Source organism: Eleginops maclovinus, chromosome 3 (assembly GCF_036324505.1).
Source record: "Eleginops maclovinus isolate JMC-PN-2008 ecotype Puerto Natales chromosome 3, JC_Emac_rtc_rv5, whole genome shotgun sequence".
Taxonomy (NCBI): domain Eukaryota; kingdom Metazoa; phylum Chordata; class Actinopteri; order Perciformes; family Eleginopidae; genus Eleginops; species Eleginops maclovinus.
In genome coordinates, this window is record NC_086351.1 from 24,903,367 (window position 1) to 24,921,494 (window position 18,128).

At 46.4% G+C, this 18,128-nt stretch overlaps 1 protein-coding gene and 1 long non-coding RNA gene across 2 annotated transcripts; both read right to left on the reverse strand.

Moving 5' to 3' along the window:
* Positions 1–1,467: 1,467 nt before the first annotated feature.
* On the reverse strand, positions 1,468–2,979 carry LOC134862158 (uncharacterized). The gene is made up of 3 exons (XR_010165471.1): positions 2,682–2,979; positions 2,060–2,164; positions 1,468–1,603 (listed from the first exon to the last, which is right to left on the reverse strand). It is a non-coding gene; the product is annotated as an uncharacterized LOC134862158 (long non-coding RNA).
* A 2,626-nt stretch (positions 2,980–5,605) lies between these two features.
* Positions 5,606–8,910, reverse strand: LOC134861461 (zinc finger MYM-type protein 1-like). Its single transcript, XM_063878681.1, has 4 exons — positions 8,887–8,910; positions 8,532–8,630; positions 8,251–8,328; positions 5,606–8,074 (listed from the first exon to the last, which is right to left on the reverse strand). Exon 4 carries the CDS (start codon positions 8,016–8,018, stop codon positions 5,742–5,744), a length of 2,277 nt encoding a protein of 758 aa, XP_063734751.1. The 5' UTR covers positions 8,019–8,074; positions 8,251–8,328; positions 8,532–8,630; positions 8,887–8,910; the 3' UTR covers positions 5,606–5,741.
* Between the last annotated feature and the right edge of the window lie 9,218 nt (positions 8,911–18,128).

Genomic DNA, 18,128 nt, shown 5'->3' on the forward strand with positions numbered 1-18,128 from the left:
GATCAGTGGCAGCCTGAAGCATCAGTTCTTGGATTCTTTTTTTTTTACCTGCCAGGTGTGGAGGGAGCCAGCGCATCTTAAAGTACGGATGGGTCACACTCGCCAGGATCGCTTCGTTTACTTCTGGTCGAAGATCTAGAAAGGCACCAAATCTCCGATGGAAACCATCCACTATGGCATGCAGAAGGTGCGAACAGTAACGGAGGTTGTTGGCATGCAGAGCTTCAAGCTTACCCTCTATTGCAAATAGGGTTGGAATTAATTCTGCGTAATAGCACGGTGACTGGCTCTGCAATCGATCTATTGCCTGCGCAAGGGGTTTCAGGACTTTGGTATACTCTTCAATGTACTCCATCTCTGCATCCTTATACAATGGCAGGTTTAACTGTTTCATGAGATCAGGGAGGGTCTCGTGGATGCTGCAGAGCTGATGAAGGCTGTCATAAAGAGAGTTCCAACGCGTCGCACAAGGTGTAATCAACCTGAATTTCAGTACTGCAGACACCACTTCAGCGCTTTTAGGCCTTCCTGCTGCATTCCACAGAGCAGAACATTTTCCCATTGTGGAGTTGTTAAGACGCGACAAGCTAGAATTTTCTTTCATGGCCTTTTTTGCATCAATTGTCGCAACCAGACTTAAGTATGGCACGCGCATCGCAAATGAGTAGGTAAAATAATGCCATTCTCATTTTCCTCAGAGTCTGAAGAGTCTATTGCGATAAATGAGAGATCTTCTTCATCGTTTTGACTCTCCTCGTCCACACACACTGCTGAAATATTAAATTCTTTGAACGCTTTCACGAAATTCGACGCATTGTCTGTTACTGTAGCAACAATACGTTCATGGGACAGCCCATATTCGGCGTGGATTTCATCCAGTGTCTCGGCAATTCTATCGTATGTGTGTGGACTAGGGAAATGGCGGCACGCTAGTGCTGTAGACAGGCGGCCAAGTGTATCTGGCTGAATCCAGTGTGCTGTCACACCAAAAAAGCTTGAAACTTTGGTGGACCAAATATCAGCTGTGGTGCATAAGTGCTTAACACCTTTCAAAACTTCCTTCAAATCATCCACTTTTGTTGTAAAGTCATTGTCAATCCTTCTTCCTAGAGTTCTTCTAGAGATAACAGTTGCTTCTGGGTTCAAGCCCTCAACAAGGTCAATGAATTCTGGCTGTTCAACAGTTGAAAGAGGATGCATTCCTTTAACAACATAGGCAGTGATTAAGTCATCTACCTTTTTCTGAGAGATCTGGGCATTTCTGGGAGAACACTCTGTAAACAACTTTGTCTGCTTGAGTGTGGTACCGATGGTCCTTTTCTTTCCGCTGCTGAAACCCTGCTTGTGTTGCTCAAACTCTGGAAGTACCTCAGCATGCAACCTCTTCAGGTGAGTTTTGAAATTTGTAGTGGCTTGAACAGAACCAGATATGATGGTTTTCTTCTTTGTACATAATTTGCACTCAGACTGAACTTGCCCAGATTCTGTTTGTTTCACAATTTCAAAATAAGTCCCATCTAATATCGCTGATCTCACAGTCCACTGAGCAGTACTAGTGCTTGGGGTAGGATTCTCCTCTGGTATTTCCAGGGGCTGGTCAGAGCTGTGAGATAAAAAGAAGACTTCACTATCTATTGCATCTAAACTACAGAAATATTTTTAAATTGAAATATATAATAGTATATAAATAATAAATACATTGAAAATCAGATTTTCATTATTTTATTTTATTATGTATATAGTTTCATTATTTATAATTCAGTATTGGTTTGTTAATAGCACCCACGGGTGGTGTAGGCCTACTTTGTTTGAAGCTGCAACTATTATTTATAATGTTAAAATTCCAAATGCATCACAAATTGAAAACTGCGAACACATTATGCACTGAAAAAGCGTAGCCACTATGCTCAAAGTTCATAATTCCTGAAGCTTAGTAAACAAAATATTCAGAATCGGCATCCATAAATGCTTTATTTCTATAATACCATTATAAATGCTACACAGCTGTAAATGTGTCAAGAATGCAGCATACAAGCTTCCATCAGTTCAACTCCCTTACCTGCTCTCCTCATTGTCTCCCATTCTCCCACTCATTCTCACTCATTTCTCCTCACAGGTCCCTGCAACTCCTAACTGTCCCTCCAATCACGTTCTGAACCTGAATCTGAGGGAGATCAAATTTGTGGCATGTTGTACTGTATGATTGTTGCTTACTTTAGCCTACATATTGTGTAGGCTACATACAGTCAACAACAGAACATTAGTTAGGTACATTTCTAAGAAAATGTATCATTAAATGGCCAACAGTAGCCTATGAGCCAAAACTAGCCTACTACAAGTGGCGGAGGGGGTTGGTTATCTGTGGTGCTGCAGCAGCACACATATAGACAATGACGTACAAAACTCCTAAGTAGCCTATAGGCTACATGAAACAAACGGAAACCGTCTAACATAACAATAACTTTAAAAACGTGATTATTTGAATGTTCACTGGATCAAATCAAAGACAGTGAAACTAACACAGCGAGTTAGCAGCTAACATTCAAAAGTGAAATAGCCTAGCCTTACAAAGAACACCAAACATTACACTGAACAGGAACATGCCATAAAAAGAATGATTCATGGTTGAGATTGAGAATAAATGTGTTACTTAAATAAATTAGGTTAATTTGGTTGCTCACCTTGCTTTGAAACAATGTATGACAGGTCCGGACAAAGTAGCCAACGTAGCTACCCAACTCAATCTGCAGCACCGAACGTTTTGTGTTGTGAGTGCAATGTGCATGCCCATAGCAAGTGTGAAACAGCGCCAACATTCCCTAGTGGCCGAGCGTGGCGTCACAGGGGCTTAACTATGCGAAGGTGCCACAGACAGAGACATTCGTTTATAGATAGATAGATGTTATCACAGTGTTTCACAGAAAGTATTTTACAGTATTTTGAAAATACAAAAATACACAACACTGAAGTATTTTGATACAAAATACGAAGGCATTTTCATAATCTCAATAAAATACAAATTACAAAATAGTATTTTGTATTTGAAATACGTATTTGAAATACATGTATTAGAAATACTGCCCATCCCTGGCTATATCTGACATCTGTCCCATTTGCTTTTCTGTCTTTTTATTCTTGACATTTTCTATGTCTTTTTCCACCAGTTGGATCTTCAGGTGCTTTTAGACAATGTTTTCATTTCTTCTTCACCTTCCCTTGCAATGTTCTTGTATTTAAGGTCATAGTGTATTATATATTCTCTCCATTCTTCAGTGGGCTTGGTGTCTAACCCCACAATTTCTTCCAAGCCTTTCTGTACACTGGTTGGGAGGGCTTTGATAACTGCATTCCTCCACAGCATTGTGACCGCTGGAGAAGCATCGTGGCGTTCTCCAGTGCTCTCCATCCATACGTTTTCACATCTTTTCAGAAAAGCATGCATTTCCTCTTCTGTTTCTTTCTTAAGGCTAGTTAGGGATACCAAGCTACGTTTAGTTGGGTAGATATGACTCATGGCAGCCCAATATCTGGCTCTATACCGGTTAAGTGTAGTTTCATCGCGTTAGTGTTCACATTAGGCCTGGTGGTCCACATTTCTCACTTCCAATCTTCCTTCTATTCTTCCAATAAGAGATTGTTCACAGGATTGTTTTAAGCGTGTAGGAAACATGGCAGTAGGAGGGGTTTCTGTGGAATTTAGTACCGATTGGGTTACTAATACGCAACTTAGCCTGGACCGCAAGACTCAAACTCCAGATTTAACTGGTGTTCCCCCCTGTTACCATGACCTGGCCAAGGTATTTTATAAAGTGAGCGCCACCTCCCTTCCTCCTCACAGGCTGTATGCTGGCGCTATCAATCTGTTACCTGGGGCTCCGATTCCGAAGGGTAGATTATACTCCATCTCGGGTCCTGAGAAGGAAGCTATGAAGGAGTTTGACACCTCTCTTCGTGCAGGTCTGATCCGCCCCTCTTACTCCCCGGCTGGGGCGGGTTTTGTCTTTGTGGGGAAGAAGGACGGATCCCTTAGGCCCTGTATTGATTATTCTCCTTTAAATGACATGACATGACATTACTGTGAGCGGGATGGCTCAGGTAACAGGTAAGAGACGGAAGCGTTCGGCGTTGGGCAAAAACAACAGCGTTTATTGGTTGAGAATTGTGCACACAACAGGCAGCTCCGCGGTACTTTCCGAGCGGGGAAGGCCAGGACGGGGTGTGTCGTCTTCCCAGGACCCAGCCTACTGCAAGACAGATCAGAACCAGGTTACCAACATGCCTTATATTAAACGCCTGATTACCTGATTCCGATCAGCTGTCTGGTCTCCGGCCGAGCCACTCCCCTCACCCCAGCAGCCGGCGCTCTAACCACACCCGGCTGCCACATACCCCCACCGCCCGACTCAGGCCGGGATCCCGCCGGCCGACAGCCGACCTCCCCCCCCCCCTCCGCCGAGCGGGAGAGGAAATCGGCCACGACCATCCGGTTACCCGGCCTGTGGATCACCTTGAAGTTAAACGGCTGTAACGCCAGATACCAACGAGTGATCCGGGCGTTGGCATCCTTCATGCGGTGGAGCCACTGGAGCGGGGCATGGTCCGAATAGAGGGTGAAAGGGCGCCCCAGGAGGTAGTAACGCAGGGCGCCGACCGCCCACCGTATGGCGAGGCACTCCTTTTCCACCGTACTGTAGTTCACCTCCCTCTGAGCCAGCTTACGGCTAATGTACAGTACGGGGCGGTCGACCCCCTCTACCTGCTGGGACAAAACGGCCCCCACCCCACTGTTCGAGGCGTCGGTCTGCAAAACAAAAGGTAGAGAGAAGTTAGGGGTGAACAGAAGCGGCTTTCCACAGAGGGCTTTCTTAACCCTCTCAAACGCCAGCTGACATTGCTCCGTCCACTGGACCGGATCTGAAGCACCCTTTCGGGTCAGGTCGGTCAGAGGGCTGGTCAGCTCCGAAAAGGCGGGGATGAACCGCCTGTAGTAACCGGCCAGCCCCACGAACCTCCTGACCTCTTTTTTCGTCTTGGGCACCGGACAGGCAGAAATGGCGGCAGTTTTCTCTATCTGTGGCCGCACCTGCCCGCCGCCCAAGTGGTACCCCAGATACCGTACCTCCCTCCGCCCAACCGCACACTTCTTTGGGTTGGCCGTGAGCCCCGCCTGCCTCAGGGACTCGAGCACTGCCCCCACCTGCTGCATATGCTGCCCCCATGTCTCACTGTGGATGATGACATCATCCAAGTAAGCAGCAGCATATGCAGAGTGGGGACGCAGCACTCGGTCCATGAGCCGTTGGAAGGTGGCTGGAGCCCCGAACAACCCGAAAGGAAGTGTGACAAACTGGTACAAACCGTACGGAGTGGAGAAGGCCGTTTTTTCCTTCGATTCTGGAGAAAGGGGAATCTGCCAGTAGCCCTTGGTTAAATCCAGTGTCGTATAAAAACGAGCAGTGCCTAGCCGGTCCAGGAGTTCGTCGACCCGGGGCATTGGATAAGCATCGAATTTGGACACCTCGTTAACCCTGCGGTAGTCCACACAGAACCGGATTGACCCGTCCGGCTTATGTACCAGCACGACAGGGCAACACCCAGGCCCGTTTCTAGGATTTTGGGGGCCCTAGGCAAAGAAGTTGTTGGGGGCCTTTAAAAAAAAAATTTCCGCAATTCTGTGCGTTTTAATCACAAAAGAGGTCAAACATACACTGAAAAGTAGCCTTTATTATTTTTTTTATTTCCTACTGAAACTGCTGCTTGCGGCCCTTGGCCTCAGCAAATGCAGACACAATCCCCTCCAAGTCCAAAGACCTGCGGACGTCACTCTCAATTGACATGAGTGCCAGTCCAGAGAGCCTCTCTTGGCTCATAGTTGACCTCATGTAATTCTTTATGCGCTTCAGAGATGAAAAGCTCCTCTCTCCGGAGGCAACCGAGACAGGAAGGGTCAGAAGTAGGCGCAGTGCAATGCTTAAATTGCTGTACAGGTCCAACAGCTTCTCACTGTATATGTAGTCCAGCATTTTAAATGGGCACCTGGATACTTCATCTGGAAAGGTGTGGACAGCAGAGTTGATCTCCAATGCCAAGTCGTCTGCATCAATATCATGGAGGGTTTGTTCCACTTTCCTGCATCTCTCATGCAATTTCCCAGTCTTGATTGTGGCCCTCATGATATCAATGCTGAACAGGAAGTCGTACAGGGCATACACCCCCTCCAGTCTGGAAAATCTGTCTTTTAGGCTGGTGATGGCAGTGTCAACCAAAGGCAGGAAGAAGTCCCTTCTGAAGGCCTCTTCTGGGGTCGATTGGGTTTCATCTGTACTCTCGTAAAGGAACTGCCTTTTCTTTTTACGTTGCCTTTTCTCAGGCAATTTCCTCTCAATTTCCAGATCTTCTGCAATCTCCATTGCATCCGTTTGGCTTGATGCGAGTCCATTTTCCCTGAAATCTTCTAGGTACTCTGTCACTCCCTCGGTTTCTTTTTTCAGTGTTTGCATTGAAACATCCGGGCTCTGGAGGAGCTTGCTCATATGGTTAACCTGATACAAAACGTTGTACCAGGTTATTGTGCACAGAAGAAAGGACCATGTTTTAAGCTCACCATGTAAGCTTTTTGCTGAGGACATGGTCTCTGAGTCCCCCTTCTCTGTAGCATATGTCTCCAGTGCTGACAGTCCGTCTAGTATTTCAGGTAGATGGTACCGCACTACCTTCACACTGTCAATTCGGGCCTCCCATCTCGTCCCTGAAAGTGGCTTAAGGGTGAGCTGCTTCACATGCTGCTTCAAAATTGCCCAGCGGTGCACAGAGGAACTGAAAAGGTTGTACAGTCGTTGCAGCATACCAAAAAAAGACATGGACAACACTGAAGACTTGGCAGCATCTGACACAACCAGATTTAGTGTGTGACTGCTGCATGGGATGCATAGCGCCTTGTTGTTCAGCTCTAAAATTCTTGCCTGCACACCCTGTTTGTGGCCCATCATATTGCTGCCATTGTCGTATGACTGCCCACGGCAATCTGAAATGCTGAGGTTGTGCTTCTCCAACTGGTCAAGCAGGATTTCACTGAGCCCTTTACCAGTTGTGTCTTCAACATGTACAAATCCCCAAAAATGCTCAGCAATAGAAACAGGTGTTTCACAGTTGACAATCCTGAGAACAACAGAAAGTTGTTCCTTGTGGCTGATGTCAGGAGTGCAATCCATGATCACGGAGAAGTATTTTGCTTTGTGCACTCTTCTTGCAATCTCCTGTAGGATTTTGTCTCCGACCAGCTGAATGATTTCGTTCTGAATGACTCCACTCAGGTAATGCACCTTTGTCTCTTTGCATTGTATTCGTCTGATGTGTTCATTCATTACCGGATCAAACTGTGCTAGGAGTTCCACTTGAGCCAGAAAATTCCCATTGTGGCGATCATACACGGTACTGGTAGTTCCTCTCAAAGCCTGGTTGCGTTCTGCCAGATGGGAAACTATGGCAATCACTCTCCGAATCACGCCTTTCCAGTGTTCAACTTCAAGTTGCATCAACTCCATCTGTCTTTGATCAATCAGTGTACTGGTTTGCAGTCTCCTCTGAAGGTCGTGCCACTTTTTCACATTGTCACAGTGCACCTTTGTGCACTCGTGTTTTTTTAGGCGATAGGAAAGGTTCTTCCATCCACCGTAGCCACAGGTCGTTAAGGCATTGTCACGCTCACGCTTCCCGAAAACAGTACAAGGGAAACAGAACACTCCATCTGTGTGGATGGAATACACCAGCCACGATCGATGTATATTCTCACCATTTTTCATGGTTCTTTTGTAACTGTCCTTGGTGAATCTTCGAGGAGGATTGTCTAAGTTTTGCGGGAATTCAATGTCCATGATTTGCACAGGTCCTTTTTTGACTATTTCACAGCGCATACTGCTTGTTAGGACACTGGGCCAACATCCTGGGTCATCACTTAATGTGGTGCTTGCAATACCTACAGGTACCCCAGTTCTGGATGGTGGGGTGGTCTCTGCCATGTCAATGTCATCTTCCTCTTTGTCCTCCTCATGAAGTGGAGATGGAGTTGATGGCACTGTTGAAAACATATAGTTGCAAATTAATTTATAGCACAATTGCCATGTGGTAAGTACAGCAACTAGGGAATGGTGATCTACTTGTATAATGCTTTAAAAAGAAAGGGTCATTTTAATACACTTTCATAGCACATGGGTGTTAGGTGATAAGTTGAAATTGTGCGGCTTAATGCACCTTCTGTTGAACCACTGCTGGGAAGTGGTGTGGATGCTTCCACTTGCTCCTCCTCAAGTCGTGATGGAGTTGATGGCACTGCTGAAAAATATGTAATTACAAATTAATTCATGGCACAGTTTCATGTGTGAAGTACGACAACTAAATGCTTAAGGTATGGTGATCTACTTGTGTAACGCTTTATAGCAAATGGTCATTTTAATACACTTTCACAGCACATGCTGCTATAACTTTGGGTCACTATGATAGGTGATAAGTTGAAATTGTGCGGCTTAATGCACCTTCTGTTGAACCACTGCTGGGAAGTGGTGTGGACGCCGCAATGTTGTCTTCCACTTGCTCCTCCTCATAAACATGTGACGAAGACGATGTTGATGGCCCTGGTGCAAAAATAAATAAATACATAAATAATATTCTTTTTATTTATATTGCACATTTTGCATGCATTGATCTCAACAACTCAGTTATTCATTAACATTAGTGAATGTCCCACATATTTGAAATGTCCAGAAGACTCTGTGGGCAAGTGGAATGAATACACACAACTATGACTTGAATTAGAAAAATGTAAAGTCATTTTGATAACATCAAGTGTGTTGATAGAAGGCACTAATAATAGGTAGAAAAGAACGTTACCTTCAGTAGCACCAGAGACAACACTTGGTAGAGCGGGATGAAGAAATTTCAGCAATGCCCCTTGGAGAAAGAATAAGTACTGTATGATTAGCTTGGTTATTTTTCAAATGCTTTTGAAATCCTATCATTTTACAGTCTGATAATTGTGGTGAAATAGATATTAAAAGCATTACACACAGTTCCTACTAGGCGGTTTAGTGGCGGTTTCTATACGACTACAGGTGAAGCACTGCTTCACCAAAAAAAAGTAAAAAAAATAATAATAATAAAATCTTACAATAATCCCGTTTTCACTGGTTTGAAAACAGAAATACAGTCACTAAGACGAGCTGTTTTCCTGAAATCAATTCTGTGAGTGGCAACAGCGCCATCCCCGCACCCGTGGTGTGTCTGTGTGTGTCTGTGTACTGTCTGTGTCCCATAGAAAAAGCTCAAAGCTATCGGTACAGTTTTTAACGGTGGTCCAGTGGTATTTACAGCTATCATGGAGACCAACAACAACAAACAGCAGAATAGGTTTAGAAAAGGATTAATTGACACTAAAGTGGCTGTTTTCTTCATGTGGCTGATCTGCGCCGGGATGTTAACCGTTAAAATGTAAATAAAGTAAGTAAATCAACCCAATGGTATTCTAGCAAAATTATTGTAAACTCCCATGTTAATCTCCTATTAAATAGCTAGCTACTACAGGAATAACTATTTCACTGGTTGTCTCAAGGCTCTAACGACTGAAAACATATGTGAAGTTTATTTAGGATATTAAGAGGAATTAATCGTTGATCAATTTGGCCAGCTGATAACGTTATGAACTTATAGTGAAGTCAAAGGTAGCAGTTTAAGTTTGGTTAGCATGCTAGCATGCCAAACCACTGGTTCCTAGCTAGTCGTCGTTACAACCTCGCTACTCTAGCAAAATATGGTATACCCTGCCTGGCACAATTTTCATGTTGATTGTGTATATTCTACTTACCGGTGTCTTGTTTTCTTTTCTGCTCCTCTTCCCTTTTCTTCTTCTTTTTTTGATTGCCGGAGAGATAATTTCGCTTCATTTTAATTTTTCACTTTTCACTTGCACTTGACGCTGTCGCGCTAATGCATGGGAAAGGGGGGCCCCCTCGAGCTGGGGTATTTCGACTACAATGTGTCGTTGCGCTTTTCGGACATCGCATGCTCTAGGGAGGCGCTGTTGCTGCCCTCGCAGTCGCAGCAGAGCCCTTCATATACAGATGACTGCTTATTATTATGAAGCTATTTAAAATCGTCATTGCTGTTGAATACATGACCTGTCTTATTGGTATGCATGTTGTTTGATTCATGTTGCATTTGTATCAGACTTTTCTTTGAATTTTGAAAAAAAAAAAAAAAAAAAAAAAAAAATCTTAACCTGTCGTCTTTGGGGGGCCTCCTCCTACTCGGGGGCCCTAGGCAATTGCCTACCATGCCTACCTGAACGCGACGGGCCTGGCAACACCAGTCACTGGTGGACTCTTCTATTACTCCCATCTCTAGCATAGCCTGAAGCTCCGCCTGAACAATTTTCCTCTTGTGTTCAGGCAGCCGATAGGGCCGTGAACGAATGGCCACGCCCGGGGGTGTTTCTATGTGGTTTATGAGAGAGGTGCGCCCTGGCAGCGGGGAGAACACATCGGCAAACCGCCCTTGCAACGTGGCAACGTCTGCCACCTGACCGGGTGAGAGATGGTCGCCGCAACAGACCGGGGCTAATTCGGTGTTAATAATGACCTCCGGTCCCAACTCATCTCTCTCTATCACCGTGGTGGCCAGAGAAGCAGACGCCACTTCCCTCCATGTTTTAAGGAGGTTTACGTGGTAGATCTGTGTTGCTCCCCCCCTGTCAGAACGCACCAGCTCATAATCTACGTCCCCCACTCGTCGTGTGACCACGAAGGGCCCTTGCCACTTGGCGATTATTTTGGAGCCGGAAGTTGGGAGTAACACAAGTACTTTATCTCCCGGTGAAAATTGTCTCAGTTTCGACCCTCTGTTGTACAGGCGCTGCTGACGTTCCTGAGCCTGCAGCAAATTCTCCCGTGATAACTGCCCCAGTGAATGGAGTTTTGCTCGCAGGTCCATAACGTACTGAATTTCGTTTTTACTTGTGCTCGGACCCTCCTCCCAGTTTTCTTTAAATAGGTCCAAAACACCCCGCGGCTTCCTGCCAAACAGCAGTTCAAAGGGAGAAAATCCCGTGGAGGACTGAGGCACCTCCCGCACTGCAAACAACAGAGGGTCTAGCCATTTATCCCAATTACGACTATCCTCGTGAACGAACTTACGAACCATGTTCTTTAGCGTTTTGTTAAACCGCTTCACCAGGCCATCGGTCTGTGGATGGTAAACACTAGTCCGGATCGAGCGGACGCCCAACAGTTCATACAGCTCGCGTAGTGTGCGTGACATACATGACGTGCCCTGGTCAGTCAGGATCTCTTTCGGGATCCCGACTCGGGAGATTATATGAAACAGTGCCTGTGCAACGCTCTTTGCAGAGATATTGCGCAACGGCACTGCCTCGGGATATCGTGTTGCATAATCCACTAGGACGAGTACAAAGCGATATCCCCGTGCACTCCGGTCTAATGGCCCGATGAGGTCCATACCAACTCTCTCAAAAGGCACCTCAATTAATGGGAGTGGGCGCAGAGGCGCTTTTGGGGTGGCCGGCGGATTAACCAGCTGACATTCGCTGCAGGATGCACACCACCGCTTCACATCCGCGCGAATGCCCGGCCAATAAAATCGGGCCATGATCCGGTGTAGTGTCTTATCGTACCCTAGGTGACCTGACATGGGGTTGTGATGAGCCGCCTGGAAAATCATTTCCCGACGGCTTTGTGGTACCAACAACTGGGTATTGATCTCTCCTGTCTGTGTGTCACGGCTCACACGATACAGCCTGTCCCTAATAACAACAAAGTGGGGGTGTGTGAGTGCTGTGTTTGGGTGGAACTGGGAGCCATCAATACTCACCATCTGATCGAAAGCGTGCTGAAGGGTCCCGTCCCTAGACTGTTCGAGGGGGAAATCCTCAACCGGGAACACCGGCGGGGGCAGAGGGGCCTCCCCGGCACCCTCCGGTGGTAGAGGGACCTCCCCGGCCCCCTCCGTGTCTGTTCCCCCTTCGCCGCCGTCAGCCGCTTCCGATTCGCCACTAAACACAGCACACCACTCACATTTCCCTGACTCCCGTGAACGCACCCCCATAGCCCTCGCTAGCTTAGCAAACCCCGGCCAATTTGTTCCCAAGATCAGAGGGTGCGTGAGGCGAGTACTAACTCCAGCCCTGACTCTATGCTTTTTTCCCCTAAAAGATATTTCCAGAGTCACCTCCGGGTACTGGTGAATATCCCCATGCACACACCTCACCTTCACCCACGATGCTTCCACCAATGCCCCCGGCCGAACCAAGCGCTGATGGATCATCGTCTGATTACAGCCCGTGTCCATCAGAGCCTGGTGGGTACCCCCCTGTATACATACCGGTATACGGTACGTCCCTTCTAAACCGGGGGAGGCAACTGGCGGTCCCGCAACCCGGACCAACTGTCCGACCTCCATCATGGGAAACTCCCGCCGGAAGTGGCCGGGCTGCCCGCACCGCCAGCACTCCTGCCCTGGCGCCTGAGGAGCCCCCCGTGGTGCCGGACGACCAGAGGCGGAGGCTGGATCCTGGGGAGAGAGAGAGAGAGATGAGGTAGGGCTTGGGTGGGAAGGGGCCGGGTCGTGGGTTGAGGGGAACGCGGTGCAGCGGCTGCTGTCGGGAACCTCCTCCTTGGGGCTGGAACGGGTCGGTCCGCGGGGACGACAGGTTGTCGGGGCTCCTCCTTCATGCTCCGCCGGGGAAGCGAAAGGTGGTCCTCCGCGAGGACGACGGCTGCCTCCAGGCTGGCAGGGCGGTGACACTGGACCCAATTCGCCGTTGACGATGGCAGCCCGGCGACAAACTGCTCCAGTGCCACCTGCTCCATGACGTCCTCGGCGGAGCGCATCCCCGGCTGAAGCCAGCGCCTCGCCGCATCGAGGAGCTGCTTCGCGTAGGAGAAGGGGCGGCCAGCGTCCTCGAAGGGAAGGGCCCTGAACCGGCGGCGGTGTCCCTCTGGTGTGCTGCCGAGCCGGTCCAGGATGGCCCTCCGCAACTGCTTGTACTCATGTCGATCGGACGCTGGCAGGCTGTGGGCGGCTAGCTGCGCTGCCCCGGCCAGCAGGGGAAGAAGCCGCACAGCCCACTCCTCCTCCGGCCACCCGCACGCCGCCGCAGTGCCCTCGAATATGTCCAGATAAGCCTCTGGGTCGTCGTCGGCTGACATCTTCTGGAGGGCAATCTGCGGCGGCCGGGCGGGGTTGGTCACCGGCTCGGCCTCCCGGGCGGCCGGACGCTGCAGCAGCTCCCGCAGGAGAGCACGGTCCTCCCGCTGGCTGGAGGCGATTACGAGGAGAGCCTCGCTCTGCTGCCGTTGCAGGGCCGTTGTGCTCTCCTGCATGAGGGCGAGACGCTGGAGGGCCTGGCCCAGCGGGCTTTCTCCTTCCGTCATCTGAGGGGTTCACGTCCCTGTTCAGGCGCCACTGTGAGCGGGATGGCTCAGGTAACAGGTAAGAGACGGAAGCGTTCGGCGTTGGGCAAAAACAACAGCGTTTATTGGTTGAGAATTGTGCACACAACAGGCAGCTCCGCGGTACTTTCCGAGCGGGGAAGGCCAGGACGGGGTGTGTCGTCTTCCCAGGACCCAGCCTACTGCAAGACAGATCAGAACCAGGTTACCAACATGCCTTATATTAAACGCCTGATTACCTGATTCCGATCAGCTGTCTGGTCTCCGGCCGAGCCACTCCCCTCACCCCAGCAGCCGGCGCTCTAACCACACCCGGCTGCCACAATTACGTTTTACAGTAATCCATTACCTGTCTGTATAATCCCGGCCAATAGAAACGCTGAGCAATGCAATCATAGGTTTTTGCCTTCCCCAGATGCCCAGCCCATGGAAGAGTATGACCCAGCTCCAAGATTACCCGGCGAAACTCATTTGGAACAACTAGCCTAGGTTTCTCCATGTCTGCTAAATACAAAAGGTTGTCTTTTATGATGAAGGGACCCCAAATATAACTTTTCAGCCCCACGGTGCTTGCACATTGGTCCCCCTTTACTTTACATGCTTTAGCAAACAGAGGTTTTAGAGACAAATGGTTTTCCTGACTCTCGCTAAAGTTATCTGGGATTTGCCAGTGGGGCTCTATAAGGGGACATTTGGCTTTATCATGATTCTTGTTTTTCTCTTGACGGCGCTGCCAATTTGTTTTCTTAACCTTACTACCCCTTTCACACAAACTATCATCTGCATCTGGAAGAGGTTCTAACCCCTTGGTCATAGAGGGTGTAACTACATAGACGTTTGCAATCCAGTTTTGCTGGGCCAAGTTGTCTAAGATTGGAAAATCATCCCCAAGGACATCATAAGCTAGGTGATCTAGCATACCAACTGTTAGCATGAATGCTTGCCCTTCAACCTCAATTACCACATCTGCTGTAGGGTAATCCTTTTTACATCCATGAACACACGTGATATTTACACTGCCCTCAAAATCAGTCTTTACATTGTTAAGTAAGCTGGACTTTACCAAGGTTTGCGAACTACCTTTGTCCGCTAGGGCTTTCACTGCATGACCATTTACAGTGACGTCTACCACATGTGTATGTAGAACCATTCCATTATCAGTTACATTATCACCATGGTTGTCATTTTCTGCGCGAGGTACCGAACACATGTGAACTGACTTATACTTTCTTAGTGGACGCAATGAAGCCTTGTGACCAGGTTGCTGACAGTAGTAACATATAACGTTAGTCTTTAAGTTTGCGTGTGCAGGTTTCTTACCAACCCCAGTGTCCATGCCTTCAACACTCGGCAAACTGGGGGTTTGCCCTCCCCATATCTCGGCTTCCCAACAGGCACTCTTTTCTTTGAAGGCTCCCTGTGTGCCGCTGCATACTGTTCTGCCAGGTCTGATGCTTCTTCTCCTGTCTGGGGATTGTGCTCCTTGACCCAGGTGCGGACGTCTGGAAGAAGCACATGGAGGTACTGCTCCAAAACAATGGTTTCTCCAATCTGCTCCTTAGTACGGCTGTTTGGTCTCATCCACCTTTTGTAAAGCCCCTTAATACGGTTGTAAGATTCTCTCAGTCTCTCCCGATGGCACAATAGTGCTCCAAAAACGCTGTCTGTAAGTCTCTTCAGCTACGTTGAACGTCATTAGTACCACTGCTTTAATGGCTTCATATGAGTCTGACTGTTCCTCATCCATCCCAGCATAGGCCTCAAGAGCCTTTCCTGTCAACAATGTCACTACTCTGAGATCTAATAATACTAACACTGAGATTCTGTCTGTGTTTAAGTGGATGTCATTGAAGACCTTAACAAGAGCAGTCTCAGTGCTGCGGTGTGGTCGAAATCCTGACTGGAAAAAGAAATCCAAGAAAAACAACTTTTTCATGATTTTACCTAGAAATGGGAGGTTTGATATGGGCCGGTAATTGTTCATGACTGAAGCATCTAGATTGTTCTTTTTTAAGAGCAGTTTAATGACTGGAAGAAGGGCCTGTGGAAATACACCTGAGTGCAGAGACCTGTTTACCATATGAAGTAGCTCTGAGGACATGCTATGAAAAATATTGTTATTGAATATAATATCAAGGCAGCAGGAGGAGGAGTATTTCAGATGTTGTATAATGTCCTCCAGGTCTGTATTGTTAATCAAATGGAATTGTTTCATGGTATTTGAATAGATTTTAAGTGGACACAGGGACAGGAAATAATTCACCCTAATTTGTTCATTAGCTGGGAAGTGAAAGCCATGTTTTGTTTAATTTATTTAAAATGTATGATCTTTTTGAGACACATTTTTATACTGTAAAGTCAAAATGATGCAAACACAAAGATTGTAGTGGAGAGATAGGGATAAGCTCAGCGTTGGCACTAGTTCTATAGTAATCACAGGTTCCCCGCGGTGTGTCGGCCAGAACACCACTTAAGGCCAAAGGTCCAGAGTATAGAGATGAGGAGCTGAGAGGATGCTTGACTTCCTTTACCGATTCATCTTTTCAGAGATACAGATCTTATACATTTGGGTGGGTTTGTGTGTGTGTATGATTTTCCTAAAAAGGGAAATAAACTAAATTCAATGAATACAAGATAGCTAACCCATACATAAACAATACACATAATATTACCAAACCTTACAGAAATAGTCTACTGAGCACAAAATAATATATCATGTTTCCCATCACCTGTATTAGACCAACAGGTATTGGTAAACACTAAACATCTCACATTAACGTCACTTCAACATTGTGTATATACGTCTATGCTTTGAGACGGGAGTGCCGACTCACTTAACTATTGACTTAACGAGCCGCAATTAACAACATGCAGGCAGCATGCACCGATCACATGGAGCACGGAGACTCCGCATTGAGCCACATCGACACAGAAGTTCTCACATTAATAATAAATGCAGAACAACAGGCAGTACCGTGGACAGACATTCAACCATACTCAAAAGAACACAGCACATCTTTACAACTTCCCTGCAACTTTACCCTCTGAGGTATGACGTCACCCGAAACACGTGGGTTAGCCCCTCCCCACTACGAAACCTCATATCAACTCTATATGCTAACCGAAAATATAGAACATTAACTTGTCACTTTGTGGTCTTTTCTATAAAGAATGTGTGTATAATAAACTAAATTATTAAATTAATTTGGATACACTGGCCCGAGCCATAAGAGGGAGAGATAACAAAGAGTCTAGCACAGAGATAGGAAGGAACAGAATGATGGCGTCTGTAGTGTGATTTTATTACCTTTACTTTAACTAAACACTGACAACATTTTAGATCATTTTAGCCTCTTGTGCATGTCCAGATTACTATGTGGACCATTTATCAGGGCATTTAGGCTGATTCTCATGCATTACTACTTCAAAGATCACTTACGCTGCTGTTATCAAATGTGTGCCCCTCCAGTTGTCTTAAAAAGCACATATCTACAGCTGGGAAATCCAAACAAATTTGGGTGCACATGACCCCGAACCCCCCCAGCAGGATGGTTTCAGGACCTCTGGATTAATAAAATCCTGCGTATGGACAGGTTTTCCAGCCCTTATTTATTTTAAATTGATGTGGGTTCCACTAAGGTGATTTCTAGGGTTGAGAGGTTGGATACTAAGTAGATATTCAGAATTTCTTTAGCTTTGAATTGAAAATGAGATGATGTGTTTCAATTGGAAAAGCCCCCAGGCAAAGGCTAGTTCCTTCACAAAGCATTTTAGGCTTATCCATGGACTTTGTTCAGGAAAAACACTTTGGTTGGTTGGTGGTTCAGAAATTTATGGCACTTTTTCTGGGTTTAGAAAGAATGTCGTTAAAGCGCATGCAATCTGGCTAATTTGCCATAAACAACTTCCCCTTCTTAATAAGTCCTTCTCAATACGAGTCCTGTAAAGGGCAGGTGTAAATCAACTACCATTCTTTGGTCATTTCCATGGAAAGTTTGTCGATTCAATTCATGAATCAAGCAAAAATATCCTAAAAGGAAAATACGTTTCTCATTACTTGATATCTTTTCAAGAATCCTGCTCCATTTCCTAAAGATAGGTATTTTTAATACAGCTTTTCTATGATGATTTTGAAACTGCATACCCTCTAGGATCAGAACGGGGAACAGTTTACAATCAATACATTTTGTCTCTTAATATTAATTTGGTTGCTTCGTTTCATAACCCAGGACATTAATTAGTATGGCTTTTCTTTTATACTTGATCTAGTTGAACAATATATTAAAACAGGAGAGGGGAATAGAATTAGGGTCCCCTTGTTTGGTCAGACAGTTTATAGAACTTTTGTTCGAGTAACAGGTGACAACCTTGGTCTTCACCGTTTGTTTGGTTGATGCTTTTGTGAAAGGGACTTTCAGACAGAATTTAAAGAAGATTCACCCAAGATAGTTATTTGAACTCAAGCACTTCATGCAAAACTTCCCCAAAAAACCGAGACAAATCCCACCCCTCCAAATGTGACAGGTGTTCAAAGATCTTCCTCTCTCAGTTCTTTGCTGCTGCTGCTGTTGCCTACTGTTTTTATTTATTATTGTCTGACTACTAATGAATGAGTTTTATTTAGTTTTTTAGATTGTATTGAAAAAGAGCTGGGGATTATTGAAAAAAACA